At 30.0% G+C, this 20,317-nt stretch overlaps 1 protein-coding gene across 5 annotated transcripts in view; it reads right to left on the bottom strand.

Moving 5' to 3' along the window:
* Window positions 1-757: 757 nt before the first annotated feature.
* The window catches only part of LOC100163425 (neurobeachin), a 171,270-nt gene continuing 151,710 nt past the window's right edge, over window positions 758-20,317 (bottom strand). For all 5 annotated transcript variants that reach the window (XM_029487466.1, XM_029487465.1, XM_029487467.1 and 2 more), the window contains 15 exons: window positions 11,520-11,622; window positions 9,579-9,694; window positions 7,940-8,052; window positions 7,648-7,788; window positions 7,459-7,578; window positions 6,314-6,466; window positions 6,142-6,214; window positions 5,756-5,940; window positions 5,058-5,235; window positions 4,875-4,955; window positions 4,551-4,718; window positions 4,221-4,484; window positions 3,952-4,148; window positions 3,443-3,594; window positions 758-3,378 (listed from right to left, as the gene is read on the bottom strand). In XM_029487466.1, the coding sequence (XP_029343326.1) occupies window positions 3,288-3,378; window positions 3,443-3,594; window positions 3,952-4,148; window positions 4,221-4,484; window positions 4,551-4,718; window positions 4,875-4,955; window positions 5,058-5,235; window positions 5,756-5,940; window positions 6,142-6,214; window positions 6,314-6,466; window positions 7,459-7,578; window positions 7,648-7,788; window positions 7,940-8,052; window positions 9,579-9,694; window positions 11,520-11,622 (2,135 nt within the window). In that variant the 3' untranslated portion in view covers window positions 758-3,287. The remainder of the gene's footprint in view (window positions 3,379-3,442; window positions 3,595-3,951; window positions 4,149-4,220; window positions 4,485-4,550; window positions 4,719-4,874; window positions 4,956-5,057; window positions 5,236-5,755; window positions 5,941-6,141; window positions 6,215-6,313; window positions 6,467-7,458; window positions 7,579-7,647; window positions 7,789-7,939; window positions 8,053-9,578; window positions 9,695-11,519; window positions 11,623-20,317) is intronic.

The raw sequence follows: 20,317 nt of genomic DNA, 5'->3' as shown, positions 1-20,317 counted from the left end.
TAATTTAATTTTTAACTTTAAGTGTATTTCTATATGCGCGTTACTATTATAACTTAAAAGTTAAATTTATAAGTTATAAGAATATAATATATATTGTTTTGATTAACGTTTTTAAAAACTTTATTTTCCTATTGTTTCCAAATAACGTTTTTGATAATATTGTTTTTATATAATATATGGGTTTATTTTATTTATTTGAGGGCGGTATGTTCAAAAAAAATCAAAATCTAAGGATGATGAATGATGAGGAACCGAAACCCTAATAAAAATAATAATATTAATATATTATATAGATAAGTGTAAGAAAAATCATACAATTTTTACTGACCAAACCTATTATAATTGTATTGTTTTTTAAAAAGTCTTTTGATAGAGTACATTTTTTTATCGTAACATAACATTATTTTGTAAATCAGATAACATTGTCAAGTATTTTTTTTGAAATTAGGTATTTAAGTACCTGTAGGCCATGAAGACTAGGATAAGGACTAAGGAGCTATGGAGACCAACCTGATGGTCAAAAAGTCGAAAAAAACCATTCCGTTATAACGAATCGCACATTAAACGACCACAAGCTGTGCTGTGGTCACAATGGTTGCTACCATGGATTAAGGTATTAGATTTAAATCATACTACCCTGGCGGCCCTAAATAATAAGTTGCCAACTTCCAGGATTAGAAAAATTGTTATATACCTAGAAGATCTAACTACTTTTAGATATATAGGTACCTATATAAAAAAATAATAAAATGTTTAATTAAGTACAATAAGTTTTATTTAACTCATACAATAAATAAGTAAATACTTATTAGGCACATCACATTCAATACTGGCGGTTGTATTAAACATTAAAAATTGAATAAAATAATAATATGTCTAATACAACAGTGCAATAAAATACTAAGAAAATAGTATGTTAACAAACTAAAAAAAAAAAATAATAATAACATATGTACCTGCAATATTAATAAATAAATTATTATTATTAATAACTATGTGGTAAATTTTGTTTGTGTAATATTTAATAAAACCCATTAAGTTAATATTTTTTAAATAAAATAAAAGAACAAAAAAAAGTATAATAATAAATGTATGTATAAATCTAGGTAGGTACCTAATAAAAATGATTACCTATATTAAAATAGGGTATCAGTGGTTAAAATTTGAAAATTCTAGTATTGCACAAATTAAAAGACTTATTGTATCATCTACAATGGTAAAACTTTAAAAAAAATAAATATAATAATACATAATATTTAAAATAAACATTTTAAGTGTATAAAACAAACAAAAATTTGCTAGAAAAAAAATGAATGATTGTAACCATTATACTACACAGAGGAAACAATAAATTCAGAATAATACTATAAGTAATATTCATAAAAACTTTTCAAACCAACAATACTTTCTCCTACACAATACTGTCAATAATAATAACTTTGTTACATTTAGGTTTTTGATTGACATTAACATTCTATATAAATGTATGTAATAATATTATGTATATATATGACGTACAATATACCTAATAAAATTAAGTACTAAACAATGTTTAATAAAAAAATTGACAATGATCTAATAATACTAAATAAATACACATTATAGTTATGTTATTATTAAAATGGCTGAAGACAAAATCTTTCAAGAATAGGAAAAAAAAATACAAATAAAAGAAATGAACCGGCCACAACCTTGGTTTCTTATTATTACACAATAATATACACACACAACAAACATAAATATTTAAATGAGCTTTTTCAACGCATCACTGATGTGGTTGGCACACAACTTAAACGCTTCATTCTTTAAGCACTGTATAAATATAATGCATTATAATATAATGTTATGTAAATATGGTCATAATACATAAACACAATTAATCGTAATTTTATAATATAAAACTACTACAATCTACAACAGTATTGTACAAGTTACGTGCAACCAACATGATGTAATATACACATTTAATATATTTTATTAGTATTATTACAATATTAAGTTTGAAATTTAATGAATTGTTAAGTGTTAATATTTTTAGGCACCGAAAAAAAAATATACACATTGAAAATAGGGTATATCACAGTAATTATTCAATTCATTTTACTGGATTAATAGCAATATTATACACAAATATATACCTATAATATATAATAATAAATGGCAATATCGACAAAACTTTTATGCGCACAGTTTCGTTGTAATATAATAATATTAATATTAATAAAATAGTTCTAATAACTATTAGTTGTAAAACTAGCAATTCGTAAATGCAGTTAAAAAAAATAATAAAAAAAATACTGTTTGTAATAACACTAACGCAAAACATGGATAGTATGGTTTTACACATTTATTCGCATTTAAATACTTTCTTGAAATCGACGGAAATTGAATAAAATTATCACAATGATGCAGAGTAACAAAATTATACCCCAAAAATATAATTATTTTTTTGGAATGAATTGTTAATTAAACGGAATGTATTTCGTTACAATTATAGTAGTTTTGATATAGTATTATTAAAATGCATTAATATACTAATATCATATCTTTAAGTTATTGACTAGTCCTATGAGTAATAAACGATTATCTTAAACTAATGTTCACATTTGGATAAGATTACTTTTTTAAGTGTTAAGAAAATATCGTTTTAATATTTAAAAAAAAAAAAACGATTTTTGATTAAAAATAATAAACTACACATATCAAATAATTAAAAAATTTCAAACACATTTTTAAAAAGTGGTTTAGAAAAGAAACAACTTGAATAAGATTAAAACCGAAATTTCTAACAAAGTGAAATTGTAATATTAAAATATTAACAGAAATTAATCACTCACTATGCTATTTAATACCAACATAAATCACTATGAAAACAAATAAAACTTGAATAGAAAATTGTAAATATTTGGTAACACTCTTTTCCTTTGAACATAAATATGAATTAGTCACTTAAGTTAACAACCAAAGATGATCATGTGTTAAAATATAAATTGTCTGCATTAAACATTGTTTATTGCAAGACGTACAACAAACAATATCACAATGATACATTACATTTATACCTATAAAGTGATCAAATTATTGCATACATTTATACTGTCAAGTATAACACTTTTACATTGAGCTCCAACTTTGTATAATATTACTAATGAATTTAAATTCAAATGATTATTTATATATAATATAATATATAAATAAACAAACACACACACACACACACACACACACATGTATATATATATATATATATAGGTATATGTGTGTATGAAATACAAGTGTAGAGTTGATTAATATCTCTGTTGGAATTCGTGGTGCCATCTGTTATAGTCAATATGGAATATGACAATCGATCCAGTAGACAGTCCGGCCAATAAAAATCTATAATAAAAAATTTTAATTTTTTTATTTCAATGACTAAGAAAGTATGCATCATTATAGTTACTTTTGATCATGTGTGAGTCCCAGTGATCGTACACTGCTATCGCAAGCCGGAAAAGCGTAGAGTAATGATAAATTAAATGTTCTCCATACTTCAACAATTCCTTTATCACCTCCAGTCATTAAGTACTCACCATCTCTGCTTAGCAACATACACTGCAAAACACAATATGACAATAAGAAAGAACATATTTTCTAATAATAACATAACATAACTATAGGCATTTTACTTATGCATTGACAATAATGTACAGTTTATAAGTATTTTAGAAGTTTGACATAAATTGTAATTTTACTTAAGATATTTTTTAATTCTATTTTTAACACTTTTCAATTATCAACTGACGGAAACATAGAGTTTCGGAATATCATACGAAAAAATTTAAGAATAAATTTATGACTAAATATAAATAAATTCTAGACTAATCTCCATCGTCAAATAATTAATAAATTGCACAATAATTGCAATGTAACTAATGTATCATCTTTTATGAATTTAAAGTAAATCATTACTTGGATATTATCATTGTGTGTAGTATGTCTTAGTCTTTTTCCATTGATTGTAAATGCTGCAATGCTACCATGTTCATAGTTTACAACAATTATACCTTCTCGAGACATGACAGCACACTCAGGGTTTTCAAAACCATTAGGAGGGTCTAGAGACCTAAGAAGATCACCAAACGTTGTGTGAACAAGAACCGGACCACCTAAAATTAAAAGGTTGTCTCTTATTAATATTAAAATATGTGATACAACAATATAATGCATGCTATACAAACCTGAAGACGCAGATACGACCAATCCAAGTTCGGCTGAGATGGCCACTGAAGTTACTGGTTGTTCATGACCTGTTAATGTGGCTCTAGGAGTCGGATGATCACCTTCCCCGACTATCGTCTGACTTCTCGCATTCCAATGCCACAGTAGAATGGTACAATCGGATGATCCGCTTGCAATGTAACAGTCTGAAGTAATGTTGCATTCACTGCGACTCAAGCACGTCACTACTCCATAATGGCCAAATACAATTTGAACAATTTTTGCTATAAATAGAAATAAACACGAGTGTAACATACAGTTATTGAAATTACAAAGCAAACAAGTCTTACCGGTCTCTGTGGAAAAAACTCTGAAACTATTGTCCCAAAAACCACAAACGATCAAGAAACGACTGTCCACTGTCGTAACAAAACAATTCCACTTGATTTTCAATTTCTGACTAAAGTTGTCTCCTAGATGGCGTTTTAATGTCACATTCATGTTGCTATTTGATTGAGCTAAAACAAACGCAACATTAAATCAGTTAATGTTTGGATGAAACGTTGTCGAAAACCAGCGTTTGTGGATCATACAAAATACAATAATGTACACCTATTACACCCATAACACGTTTGGGCGTAATGTAATATCTGTGTTAAATAGTTAAATCTTACTCAAAATTTGATCCATGACCAGAGGTAAGTTTACGTTTGGCTGCTGAGGGCTTTCGGCGTAACTGGGCGATTGAATGGTCACTGAAAAAAACACAAATCGTATATCAATAGATTTTACGAGACTACGAGTAATCAAACGAGAATTTGATGATAAATCTTGTGAATTATTACTATTATACGAACCGGAATAGTTAGTGTTCCATCGGTTTATTGCGAACTGCATGTTGGTAGTCACGGTTACGACTGCTGGCATGGGTAGCTGAGGGAATGTGTTCGCCGATATGTGGCAAATCGGCGAATTGGAAGGGAACTTCATGGTCATGCACACATCGTCAGGAATGCTTGTGAACATCATCGGCGACTAAAACACAAGTATATGGTTTACGATTACGGAGAGTCGAGTATGGTACACGATCACGGAAAGTTTGAATTTGAAATGGAGAGGGGGAGGTGTCAACCGAACCGTATAAAAAACACATCCGATATTATTTGATAAGACAATATATTATTATTTTAAGCGTGAACGTCACTCATTTCTTATGAACAGAGCAATGTGGAAGTGACAAATATTCATATTTTTAGAGAACTTGAAAGTTTCACAGGCCGTTCATTTAAAATTTTTTTTTCTAATGAATTGTACCTACATTTTTATATAATAATAAAAAATTTAAAAATAAATTATCTTTAGACAGAAGTACATTCATTTTTAATTTAATGTGCGCGTTTATTTTTCCGACGAACTTAATTTTTTATACATTGGACGTGAACGTGGACGAGTTCAGTATTCAACTGAATTTTCTAATCACCGGATCCTCAGATAATATAATATCTGACGAGACTACAAATTACAATAATATAATTCACTACGATGATGTGCTTACGATGTGCATAGCCGAACTTCGGGGCAGGTGTGGTTCCATCAGCAGTTGTGAAGGCGTCTGACCGAAACAACGTATCTGATTTTCGATGGCTTCCCTCATTATCGGATCGGTTATAGTGTCCATGTCGACGCTTCCTTCGTACGTCAAGTAGTAGAACACGTTAGACGCCCTTATGGCTTCCGGTCCTGCGGAGAACACAAAAACGTGGTTTATAGAAATCGGTCAAAATACCTATGTTACGAGCATAGCACCCATTTATAATATTATATTATTATAATAGGTATGTAGTAGGTACATTAAGTACCTATAGTTTAAGTACTAAGTAGAACATAACGCATATATTACATAATAATATATATATATTATAGGACAACGAGAAACCGTACCTCTTTGCTTGTATCCGAAAATCAAGTCGATCCACTGATGTAGTTGACATGATACGAATTCGGATTCTAAAGCCTGTAAAACGATACAACGTTAAACCATCAAATTAATTAGAAACATTTATTATAATCGCGTCTACACCAATCCAGCAACAGAGGTATTATAGGCACATACCATTCTGTTGATCCTGATGAACTCTTCGGGCGAAGTAGCCCACGGCGGCAACTCGACGTTATCCACCGAGGTACCGTCTTCTTGATGTCCTAACTTGTACTCATTGTCGTTGGACAACATTTCGGGTAGGAAAAACAATTCAGGAATTAATTCCTACGGAATAAAAAGTAATTAAGTATTTTATATATAAGTATATAGATATATTTTAAATATGAAACGTTGAGATAAATATCATTGTAAATATACAAAGGTGGGCATTAACTAGTTAAAAAGTTAAAGTTAAGTTAAAAAGATAATTTTTTTAAACTTTTTAACTTAACTAGTTATTTTATTTTCTAATCAACTTATGAACTTAACATTTTTTAATTTTCAGTTGAAATAACTTAGTTTTTCTCAGTTGATTTTAAAAAAATCCATCAAGTTAAAAACATTTTGTAATTTTTCGTTTATACGTAATTATTAGGTACTATATCAGTATAAAATAAAAATAATCCAATACAAAAACACAAACATTTCTGTTCTTTATCTTGATAACATAATTATTTGTGTATATTAATATATTTTATTAAGTTGTAAATTATATATTATGTGAGTTGCAATTAAAAATGTTTTAATAAAATTAATAATTTTAAATTACAAATTGACAATTGTTATGTTTTAATGTTATATAACTTTTAATATATATGAAAGTTATGAACTCATCTTCACGTATTATGACATTCGATTGCTATATGATATAAAAAAATATATATTTGTTAAATTATTAATTTGAGATGAGTATAGTTTAAATCAACAAATAATAGTAAAGTAAAAGTAAAAGGGTATACAGTGTACATTATGATAAAAGTTCAATAAAATTGTTTTTAATAATTTATAAATTAGAAGCTAGAAAGACACATTCACTCTTTATGTGATTTACATACTAATTTAAAAAAAATTTATTAACTTTTTTTAAACTGAGTTAAGTTAATTTTTTTTTCTATATTAACTTTTAACTTATCGAGTTAAATTTATAATTTGTAAACTGTTAACTTTTAACTTATCCATCTTGTGTTCTCTTAACTTAACTTAACTTGAGTTAATTATTTTCATTAACTTGCCCACCTTTGTAAATATATATATAAATTATAGTATATACGATATACCTTAACGTCTGAAGTGTCTCGTTGGCAGTTCTTCCAAGACAGCGCAATCGAAGAAAACAATCGATTAGGATGGTCGAATTTGCCACCTTGCAAAGCTAAAAACATCGTGGTGAACGGTTCCTATAAAAATTGATAGAAAAATGGGTTTTAATGACAAATTCTATGCAAAAACTAAAAAATTGAACTCACGATTCTGATCAGCCAATTGAGTACAAAAGCCGCAGTCGAGTAATGGGTACCGTAATGGAATGGCGGAATGCTTTCGTTTTCCCAAGAGCCGTATCGCTCCTCAAAGTAGGCTTTACGGCTGGGATTCAACGCTCCGATGGGCTAAAGAAGAATATTATCATATAATATTTTAAACAGTGTTTTTTAGAATTATTTTTCTCTCAGTCGAATGAACTCGAGTAATCCAAAATATATACTGCAATACTGTTACACGTGCGTACGTGGCATATATACATATTATATAAATACGTACTTTTGATAGATCGCGGTAGTTGGATGGGAGACCGAGGTCCATTTCAGTTGATTCATAATTAGTGAGTACCCACGGAAAAACTGGATATTGGTTCAAATCGTTGTAAGTTCGTCCTGTAATTCAAATAAATAATCACTAGGTCGTTTTTATAGGCAGATAAGTACCTGCAATAAAACATTATTATTTTTCCAACTTTATGCGCACACGAGTTCTTATACAAACAAAGAAGAGGAGAGAACTAAAACTCTCTTGAAAAAGATATAGGTAGGTAGTACATGGCGTGGCGATTCATGCATTTTAGATACCTATATTTTGTTTATAATACATCAAATCAAATTATTCATCTGAGAAGAAACAATCATGACCGTTCGTGAAGTTGACCCACCAATTACCCAAGCACTGCAATCCTTTTCATATTCGTGCCATTATTTTGCATGTTATTTGCAAGTATATTTTTAGAATTTACAAGTCCAAACTTTCACCATGAAACCAAAGAAAAAAAAAATTGGGTCAACTTCAAGTAGTCCACACATTTAAACCCAAAACTCCGGAATCGGTATCAAACGAAAGCTAATGATTAGCAAGTATTTGCAAATCACTCGAGAGGCTATTACTGAATTTTGAAGTTAATACACACGCCTATCGTACCAAATGGCAAACGTAAATGTCTAGATAAGACGATTTCACTATTATAATATTATTATGGTAACCACACGGTTTACACCGAAAACGATGGCAGTGAAATAATACCTCCAAATCATAAGACCACGAAGTGCATAATACCATCTATAATAATTATTTTACAATTCTACATTTTAAATGTTCAAACCATCCCACATTCGTGAATCGAGGGATAAAATATTAGAAAATATAATGCCACAGTCGTTGGAGATCAAAATACCCTGCAGGATTATTATAATAATATAACATAACATGACGATTTCTGAGTTTTATAACTATTACAGAATACAGAAGGCACACACACAATAATGTAGATTATTATTATTAAAGTGGAGTTTGCTCAGGAAATGAACAGTGGCGGCGTTGGTGGTTGTGGTGGCGCTCGCGGAGGGTATATGTTTCGAACGCGGTGACAAACACGTGACGTTTACACTAATTGGCGCTGTCAGTGATTTGGAGAACCTAAACGGAGACGGGACGTTGAACGATCGCACTGCGAGGCGGGGAAACCGCACCGGCGCGGCGACACGATTTAACCGTCACCGTCAATATCCTATACCATACTCGGGCGACGACGTTGGCACGGAACGTCTACGGTCTCCTCGTCTGCCCGAAAATATACACCACCACGTTTATAATAATATTATATCCGTATGCATGAAAAAAAAATTGTTATTAAAATAAAATGTGAACCTATAACACACGCATTACGCACAAACGCGTCCGTAACAATAATAATGTTTTTTTCTTTTTTCAAAAATACACCGTGTCCGGTGACGCATGACACCGTAAAATGTTATTATATAGTATACTATAAGCACGCGTAGGTCGTATATATAGGTTTACACATTATAACCTATGTCCTGTTTTATAAGGGCGTGTGCATAATATTATAATACCCATACTGACTACTGTCATTTACATAAATACATAATAAATAATAATAATATATACTAACCGGCTATGGTGTTTAGGAACATTAGATACTCAAAGTTGGATATCTCGCGGCGTTGCCACTTTTGCGTCATATTCGAGTTTCTCATCAATTGTCTGGGAGACATCATGGACGCCCGTCTGAAAAATTGCAGTCGTCAAACGACGATATATTTTTATATCAAATCGCGACAGCTGTAGTAGGTATAGCGTAAATAGGCATGCAGTGTTGTTCTTATATACATTTTTTTTAAATATATTAACTAAAAAATAATCTAGATGTAGATAGATATAGGTACTTATAAAATAGTTTTGTAACATATATTTTTAGGAAAGGCTTTGCACCCGTTTAGCCCGTATAGCCAAAACCCTTAAAAAACCCTTAAAAATTATCAAAACCGTTTACCCATATAACCCGATTGATTTTGATGACGTATAATCCGAAACACCCAAAACCGAAATTAAATTCGGGTTTTAACCCATAACCCGTATAAAAAAAATATTACATTTTCAAGCGACATATGAATTTGTATGTATATTTCATAGAGAATTGAGTTTTTCATAATTGGGAACACTGGTTACACGTGACAAGTGTGAAATAACTGATAAATTGTTTTGAATTGTGTTATTTTTAAATTTTTAATATAATTTTATTATATTTAAGTTTATTGCAACCGATCTTCGTATATCTCTTATAACTTATAAGTAGTTATAACTTATAACATTTTGATTATAAAGAATAATAAATAATTTATAAATGTATTTATTCAAAATAAAATTTTAATATTTGATTCAATAACTTATTTCATTTTATTTTATAACTACTCGTATTTAATACTTTGTTGTTAAAACATTTAATATTTAATATTTTCAAATTTATTATAATAATATTATAATATTAAATTAAATTATATTACGTGTGTCACTACTGTATTAGACATTAGTACTGAAAAGTTAATTGTATAACTTTATACTTTGCTTAATCAAATTTAACACTACGCACAACAAAATTGATATATTACTCGATTTTAAATAACCCATAACCCGAATAAATAAACTGGCTAAACAAAACCCATATTCTTTAAAATGAAGAAAATCTGAAACCACAACCTCTATTTTTATTTGAAGCACCCGAAACCATAACCCGAATAATTAATCATTTGGGTGCAAAGCCTTGTTTTTAGGCATATAGGCAATATCAAGACTAATATTAGTTTAGTTTAATCAATATAATAACAGCGTATTAATACATATTACATCATTTAAATGATCATGCAAATTTGCAGTTAAGATGATTATAATTTCTATCTTAGGTTACAGTTGGAGGAGTTCAGTCAATTGGTCGTATGAAATTGGTCGTAGTAAAATTGGTCGTTTGGAAAATTAGTCGTTTTCAAAATAATCAAGAATAATATACCAAGGAAATACGCTTTTGTGGCATATTAAAAATTAATAATAAACGAGGTGGATAAATAGATAATAAGTAATAATTTATATTAATAATATATCATTGTGGTAACATAATGACTCTCCATAAGGACGGAGTAAATAACGATAAAATATTTATATAATGTGAAATGCGTGGAGGAGCATAGTTTTGATTTCCTTATTCAGAGAGGAAATTATAATAGGTATATATTAATAACGACGTTTGAACTCGTTTCTTAGGAAAAAATTTTATTTCAGCCTCGAGTATATTAAATACTTAAAATAGTTTCTATCCAACACTTTTTTCCCTATTTAAAAACGGATAATTTGTTTCCGCTCGCTAGGGGAGGATCCTATCCACACGAGCACTCAGACGTGATTTAATATATCCGATGGAAATCATATGTCCTACACTCAAATTATTATCTCGTATTATTATTTGAATTGTGAAAATTGAAGGTTGAATGATAATCGCAAAATAATTATGACTTAACACTATTTAAAATCAATCAATATAAATTAAAGTAGAATTACTTACCTAGTTTGTGGTAAACCGTACTTGATACCAACTCCAACTCTGGGCAATGCTTTTATGACTCTTTTAACTGTATTCTGGTCAGGGAATGAAAACATCACGGATGCTAAAATGTTAAGTAACAAAAAAAAATATAGAATGTAAGTAGGTATGTCAAATTTAATAGCCTAGAGCCTAGAGGTAGGTGATATAAGATATTTAACTAGGTACATATTATTGAACACCTATACTGTATATTGTATAACATGTATAATGTATATTGTATAATAATTATATGAATAATTTATAAATCATATATTTCATTGAATAATCAACGAAAATAATATAATTACCAGTTTGAAAATATAAACAAATACACTTTTTGAGTAAAAATTAAATTGAAAAACTGTTAAACCTAAGCTTGATTAAAATTTGAAGAAAAAAAGAACACATTTTATTATTAAAGTGAACCTAAATCTCTTACTCAAAAACATAAATTAAACTCTTAGAAAAGAGGTACCCAGTTGAAAGTTTTGAAATACTTAAGTCTAATAAAATAAATATTTTAAAAGTTGTATGTATATGTTGTATTGGTAAATTTACAAAGTTTAATACAGACTTTTCCAGCAAACAAGTTGAAGTCTTATATGTTACCCCTATATATTTAATAGCTGTATAATATACAGTGTATATTGTATATGTAGTACAGTGAAACCTCTTTATAACGGGATCGCTTGGGACCAACAAATTTTTCCGTTATAGAGAAACTAAGCTATACATTACATAGCATATTCGGGAATGTTGTTATTTTCCGTTCTAGGGAGATATCTGTTTTATATGTTGTCCGTTATAAGAAGGTTTTACTGTATATATTATGTATATAAAAACTAATACACGCGTAAAGGTATAATTAGTATAAACTGCATACAAAACACATTTTTAAGTGCAATTAATTAAAAACGCGTAAAACATGATATAATAAATTACAACACATGAAGAAAAATTAATCACGTCCCATTAAAAGTACTAATTTAAGATGCAATATATATCATGTATATTATTATACTGCAGAGAGGTTACGAGTTTCATATGTGACATGCGTGTGTAAATAGTTTATTTTATTAATAGGCACATCAAAAATAACACGGCCATTGAGTGCACATAGTTGGTTGAATAAATTACTTTTAAACATAGATTTATTCGGTTCGGTGATTATCGTTTGAATATAAAAATAATATTATTTTAATATACTGACGACAGTAATGCGATTTATTGCTGCATAAATGTATTTTTTTTTTTAGATCAAAAGATTTATATAAGAAAAAAATTAAAATTAAAGCACAGCAATTATAGGTAGCAGTAGAGAGATAAAAGTGAACACCATTATTTATTGTTATTGACATAATGGTGATGATAATATTATAAACGTATTCCATTAAAAATGCAATATTATGATTAAAATAGAATAAGAAAAAAATATATCATAATCGGATAATGCGAAAACACAACAACAGTGTCACAAATACATCACGTCATGTGATAATAATATACGTTTAAATATAGGGTGGGAAACAGTGATTCTGTGCTTACCATATGGCCAACAAGGGACCGCAGGGGTGGTTGAACACCCTGTATAGTGTTCCAAAACACGTGTAGGCACTATATATGTACCTTTATATAGTATGTATATATATAATATTTAATATGATTTAGTTAAATACGTTATATGCAGTGGACCAAATCCTTTTAGCAGATTGAAAAGAACATGGTCTGCCAACGTATGTCGCATAAGGCGAACTAGAAGAACAAGAACAAGAAGAAAAAGAGTGAAGCAAAGTTTAGGACACTGCAACAGTGTACTAAATTATAGCTCGCGTGTAGCCGTATAGGTGGTCTATACTCTCTCTCTCGCTCTCTCTCTATATATATATATATATATATATATATATATATATGAATAGAGAGATAGTCCTTGTCCATTTGGCGGTGATATAGAGTTGTTTTAATGCAGGCGAGGGGTGACATGTACATATAATTCGTTTTCTGCGCGACCCTTTCCATCCGGACTGAAGTGTTGTATACATACTAACAGCGGCAAGGGCGAGGTGGTAAAAACCCGTGTTTGTATTTATATATATAATATATATGTATTTGTATATATACGCACTGCATGAGTGTCGGGACTCAAGAGTAGAGGGTGGTGGCAAATGAGTTTGCCGGCCGTCCTTTAAAATCGAATTAACATTGATCCGGCGGTACCAGCGGCGCCCTTAACAAAACACACCGCTCGTATATAGTGTAGCCGCCGCCCCTGCAGCCGACGAGAAGGGTCGAAGATAATTTCTCCAATCCATACGACCCCTAAGCACTTCCGGCCTATTCAAAGCGAACGTTTCCTGTTTAAAACAAACCCCAAAACGCCACACACTCGTAACAATAAATCAGACAGCGCATACACATACATATATATAGGTAGATGGAGGTAAGTACCTAGGTATATATTCCAGACGTTTATGTATAGGTACGATTAAAACACGCACGTGATAAAAAACGCATTTGTTTAGGTAATTTTAAAAATCGTACACGTTTACGACCGATTTGCTCTTACATATAAGTACAACCGATTATAAAAATACATAGGTTAATTTAATAAGACTACCTATATTATGTAGACGTAGAAACCAATAAGCTATCGTTTACGAGCGTGAAATCAATCAGAAATCATATCATCAAACTATCAGAGTATAACACCGGTATACAAAGCTGCAGTCCAATAAGGGTAAATCAATATTTAGGCACATTGAAGGTTTTCTACATGACAGTTGAAATCTGATAAGCAAATAAATGATAACAGTTCGCCAATAGTGACCAGTAATTATTAATTAATAACTATTAAACACTACGAAGCGATGTATTATTATTTATTATCAATGTATATTATAAGGCCTAAATTTTGTTGAAAAATTATAATTGGTCGAAACTTTAAAACACGGACAAATATTTTCTGAACTGTATTGATCTGGGAAAACTATTTCGCCTGAAAAGTATTTCCTCGAATACGTTTAAGTTTGGAGAGGATTACTGTTCCAAAATAATATACAATTCCATAAAAATATAATTCTAACCGATTATGTTAAATATGTGTTGTCCTGTGGGCAGTTGATAGTCGATACCTCATAAAGTCATAAGACTTAACTCGTGTTTCTACAGTCATCACACACATACATTATTATAATATAGGCTACAAATATGAATCATTTACGTATAAAAGGCATAGAACCATTCACGGTGATCGATGGCAAACGACTGACTCTTTTTTATTTGGTCGTCATAATATGCGACTCGCACGTACATGTGGACCAGAAATAAACTGATAAAAAATAATCGTTATTCAAGGATTTAATAAATTTAAAACTATTATTGTAGCCGTATTCTGATAGATGATTATTTTATAATGCTATCGCGTGAAACCAATAATGACTCACTTTTATATCAATGAAACGAGTTACACCCGGATGGGCGCTAAATATTTGTTTTAAATGTTCATAATTAATTGCTTGTATAACATAACATAATATTATATAGATACGTGCAGTAATTCATATTATAGTATAGTGTATAATAATATAGTGTATGATGCTGCCATAAATGTTTATATAGTCAACTATCAAGATATAAGTAGTACAACGACCTTTAAAAGTATAATCTATAGTATCTTTTAAAATATATTTTTCGCTTTAAAGGTATACCGATCTATTACTATAACGTATTGAAAACGCACACAATAATATTATAATATATTGTATAGTATTTATATATTATATTATACCACTATCGCTGTATTATAGTCACTTAACCCAATAGTCTTAAGAACCACGTATCTCGCGGCGATTGAGTTATGGACCAAACGAAATATGACAGATGGACAAAAAAAAAATGCACCGCGTCAGTGTCGCGTCGTCCGGTATAATATAGAGCCAATTATACACACTATATAAACATTATACATATAGCCAATATAGGTATACATATATATGGGCACGAGATGTTTGTGTTTTCGCGATGATCAGACCAGCAAAGTGTCTTAATTATCTGCCGGCTGGATTTATTGCTCGAGCACATTTGGACCGATGTCATAAAATATATAATACACACGGGTCGTGACGTGATCTGGAACTGCGGTTTGTATATAACGACCGGCCAAAAAACGACATTACACGCGGTATTTAATAACACGCGTAGCTGGTAATGATAAAAAAAAATGGAAATAAAAATGAAAAAAAGCGCGCGCGCGCTCGTATATCTAATAATAATAATAGTAATAATATAATGGCGTGATCGTGGTCGCAGTTGTTGGTACCTATACCTATATACGTACACGTAATAATGTATAATAGAAACAACGAAAAAAGCGATACTACATTATAGTGTTGGGATGAAATTCGGACCGGCCGTGAGATTTCGAGAGCCGATTGTGTCCGGTTCGGAATCCGTTGCAGGCCGGCTTTGGACGACAGACAAAAGCCGTGCCGCCGCCGACGACGACGACGGTGCGGGAGAAGATGAAAAAAAAACTTAACAGTTTATACGACGCGACGACGACGACGAGTAGAGAAAAAAATATTACATTTATATATATTTTATTGTGTAAAAAAAACAAAAAACAAAAACCTCAAGTGGAATGTCGTCGGGCGTATTATACAGAAACGCCGCGGCAGAGAACTGGTGGCGAGAGCTGATGGTAATAATAATAATAATATGAGAGAAAAAAATTGTCTCGTCGCGTATATATATACATAATATATATTATGTGCTCGGCTGCTGAAATGACGTCCGTCGTACAACGTGTACACACACTCGGGGCGGGAATGGAATCCGGCAAATGAAATCGTTGTACATAATAATATTAAATAATCGTTTATTATAATATACTTAACTACATAATATTATTATTACAAACACAATTTATCGAATCAGATTATTCTGATATATAACAATAAATAATAATAAACGTATAATTGTGTGCATGTTGAATAGTGTATAGGTAACCATAATGCGTAATCGGTAAAATATGTGCGAATATACATTTATCAACAATTCATTCACGTATTGTGCCGGAGAACTTAAGCATATGGGTATAATTTATAAAATTATTACGAAAAAAGTGTAATGTAATCATTGTAATCATACAATGACGTATGCATAATACATATATAATAAAAACCTTATATCTATATAATATAATAATATATAGGTAGACGCGATGTCTTGTTTTGATATAATTCACTTTGAAGGAATAAAAAATACAATTAGAATGCAATTATTATAATATTAGTATTCATTAAAATATATTCATAGTCATAGGTAATATGAATACTTAATAACATGAAAGGGATTATTAAAAAATTGAAAATTCATAGATCCTCTATGTTTGGCATGAATTAATAATTCTACTTTTATATTTTTTTATATGGGACACCTGTCAAATAATCTATAAAAATAAAAAGTAAATGATCACCAATAGTCTAACTATTCAAAGAAAAAATAAGTGGGGACAAAAGTTTTAAAACATGAATTTATCACATTTAACAGTAGAGGATAGAAGCAAGATGGATACATAAATATATTATAATAAAAAATGTGTAGACTCTTCCATCGAACACGTCCCGAATATATAGTTACGAATAATGCAAACATAATTAATAATTCATGTTCATCTGTGGTCAGATCAAGACTGCAGTAGTATATGTGTATAGTTCTTTAAATTTAAATATTATTATAATTTATAACTGTGATAACTCCGAGTATTTTTGGATATAGACTTTCTAGTTTTGCATCCGTTCCGAATTTAATAGTACGATCTCATATATGCGATATCTCATATCTATATACGACGAGGTATGATTGATTATAATATGAGGTAAACTTGTGGAAAATTTAACAACAAAAAATATTTTATTTATTTATACCGTACTTGATAGTTACAATATTTGGACCGAACCAAAAGTATTTGAGTATGCAAGACTAAAAAATTATATAAATTACATAAAATTAATTACATTTATAGTATACATTTATAGTATACATAAAATATCGTGAAAAATTTAATAAAAATGACAAAATGTGCACAAAAAACAATAGTCTTGATATCATAAAAACAAAAACAAATAATATCTACTGAAAGCAATCAATTTCGCCGATTGAAAATATTTGTTGAGAATATTGACGAAGAACTTGCTCGTTATTACTTTATTATATTATTATCTATACATAGGTATAGTATGGTATATAATGGGTTTGACTGGTTTAAGAAGAAAAATGTGAAAGATCGTGAAATTGTGGTCTATAGAAAATAAAATATAAAGGAATTATGTTTATATAATTATGGCATATAAAATATTATTATAATTATTAGTTTTTCGTAAAATGATCCTATAATTTAATTTAATAACAAACTATTTGAATCCATTGTGTAATATCTACAGTTTTTTCTTTTGAGACTAGGAATTTAGAGTATATTTGGGTACCTAAACCTTAATACACGTCCTTTCATGGTTAACATTATTATAATTAAAAATACGAATTTTTTCGAATTTTATCACAGAATATATAAATGGGTACAATATAATATATAGGTACATTATCCTCGTACATAAATATTAAACATAAAACGGATTGTAAGCGGTTTTGGATTCAGCGGAGATATATTAATAATATAATATAACAAACTCGCCCAGGTTTCGTTCGTCTGACACGTTTCTAAGACGTATATAATTGTCTACATAATACCTATATATACCTATATACCGATGTAATCAATTATTATTTGTGTTCACTAACTTACGGCAGTGGAATTAAAAAAAAACTAAGGACTATGCCTCCTATCCAACTGAAACAGTGCGCAGACCTCTTGAAATTTCAATTATTATTATTATAATATTACTAGGATATAGAATTTCTATTTTCTTATGCGTTCCGATTAAAATACTATAGGTACACTAATATGTTATTACCTATGACGAGACGTATACACGAGATATACGACGAAGGTATTATACACACACACACACTCACAAAATGTATACAGATGTATAGAGGTATTCCTTTACCTACGAGGAGATTCGTATCAAAACGAGTTTTATTTAGGCGTATACATCGTATAGCGGCGATACGATTATAGCGCGTTAGTCGGCGCGTGCGATGAGTGATGACAGTCACAGTAGTATTTTCCAGAGACGATATTATATAGCATTATATTTACCAGTATATTATATATATATATAGGTAGTTAGCCAGAAAGGTATAGCTGCGAAAGTCGTTTCAACGCTTTTTATTTCTGTATAATACATACAATTGTAAATCAAATGTTATTTTTCAAGCTTCAACGCACGAGACGAGACGAGACAAGATACCTGCACGAGGTAACTATATATAATTCACCATGGGGATTGCAATTTATACAGCAAACGCATTTTTTTTTAATATAGTTAGAATAGTAGGTATCTACCTACCTCTATGCAAATATAATGAAAAATAATGTTACCCAATATGCATAAAAATAAAATATACAAGTAAATATTAAATAATAAATAAAATGGGTAAATAGTTTTTATAAAATAAGCGTTCAACATTTAATTCGGTTATCCTATTTTCATAATCATTATCATACACTAAAATTTTAACCACAACTACTCTGCAGGAAAGTCTTTATACCTCATTTTAATTTTTATAGTGCCTATATCACTTGCTTCCTAGATACTCGTACTTGATTTAATAACTATTTTTTTTATAAACACCTATAAATGAATATCCAAATAGTAGGATGATAGTTATTTAATATATACAAGCACTGTAGCTGAAAATATATCATGCCATCCATCAACAAAGTTGTTATTTGATTATATTCATAAAGATATGAAAAACAATTCCATAGCAGAAAATAATTATTTAATAACGTTGGCTTTCTTCTTTTTTCGCAATCCAATAATCGTCTAATCAAAGTATTTTCAAAATAGTTCACACCATCATCTGCCATCTGTTATATAATATAACAACTATAGTATCCAACCATTTAATCGATATAACATTGATCATCATAGTTCGGATTTCAAGAGAAGATTTATAGAATCTTAAATGTACCGTTGTAGAAGACTAGAAAGTTAAACATATGTATCCAAACAGACTGCGTAAAATGAAAAAAAAAAAAAGCTCGAATTTTGATTTGTGTAAATTGATTTAGAATGGCATATATTGGCATTCATGATTGCTTTTTCAAAGTCAACTAAGAGTTAAGACTGATTCATCGTATAAACAATAATAAATCATTTTCAATTTAGGAAGTCGATTTTAGTTAACATTAATTAAGCCAGCAGACACATAAATGCGTATACATTTTAGGAATTTGGTTTAAATTATGTGAGAATAATATCATTGATAATATATGTATAAAATTAACCAATGGCGATGTAAATTATGATATTGTTTTTTCTTAACTACAGTGAGTGATTTTAAAGCTATGCGTGGCCAATGCTATAATTTTCAAACGCAAAAAAGATCGTAGGACTGTATTCTTTGATGGCCCAAAACCAAGTTCGGTTACCTGGTCCAACCCACTTCACCTAGAGATATTAATTCGAGCTTCGATCAGAGCCCTCTATTCCCGTACAAGTCACCGACGGCCTTCGGGAGAAAACACGTTTACAAACTTGTCCACGAGCCACGGTAACCAGCAGTGGCCGTAGTGACGCGGGGACAGACCTGGCGGTAACCACGGACACGCCAAGACATCCGCGTCGCCGTTCACTGTGGAACAGGACGAAGCG

Source organism: Acyrthosiphon pisum, chromosome A1 (genome assembly GCF_005508785.2).
Source record: "Acyrthosiphon pisum isolate AL4f chromosome A1, pea_aphid_22Mar2018_4r6ur, whole genome shotgun sequence".
In the NCBI taxonomy this organism is placed as follows: Eukaryota; Metazoa; Arthropoda; class Insecta; order Hemiptera; family Aphididae; genus Acyrthosiphon; species Acyrthosiphon pisum.
Note: the sequence above shows the minus strand (reverse complement) of the source record. Positions and strands in the feature narration are given on the sequence as shown.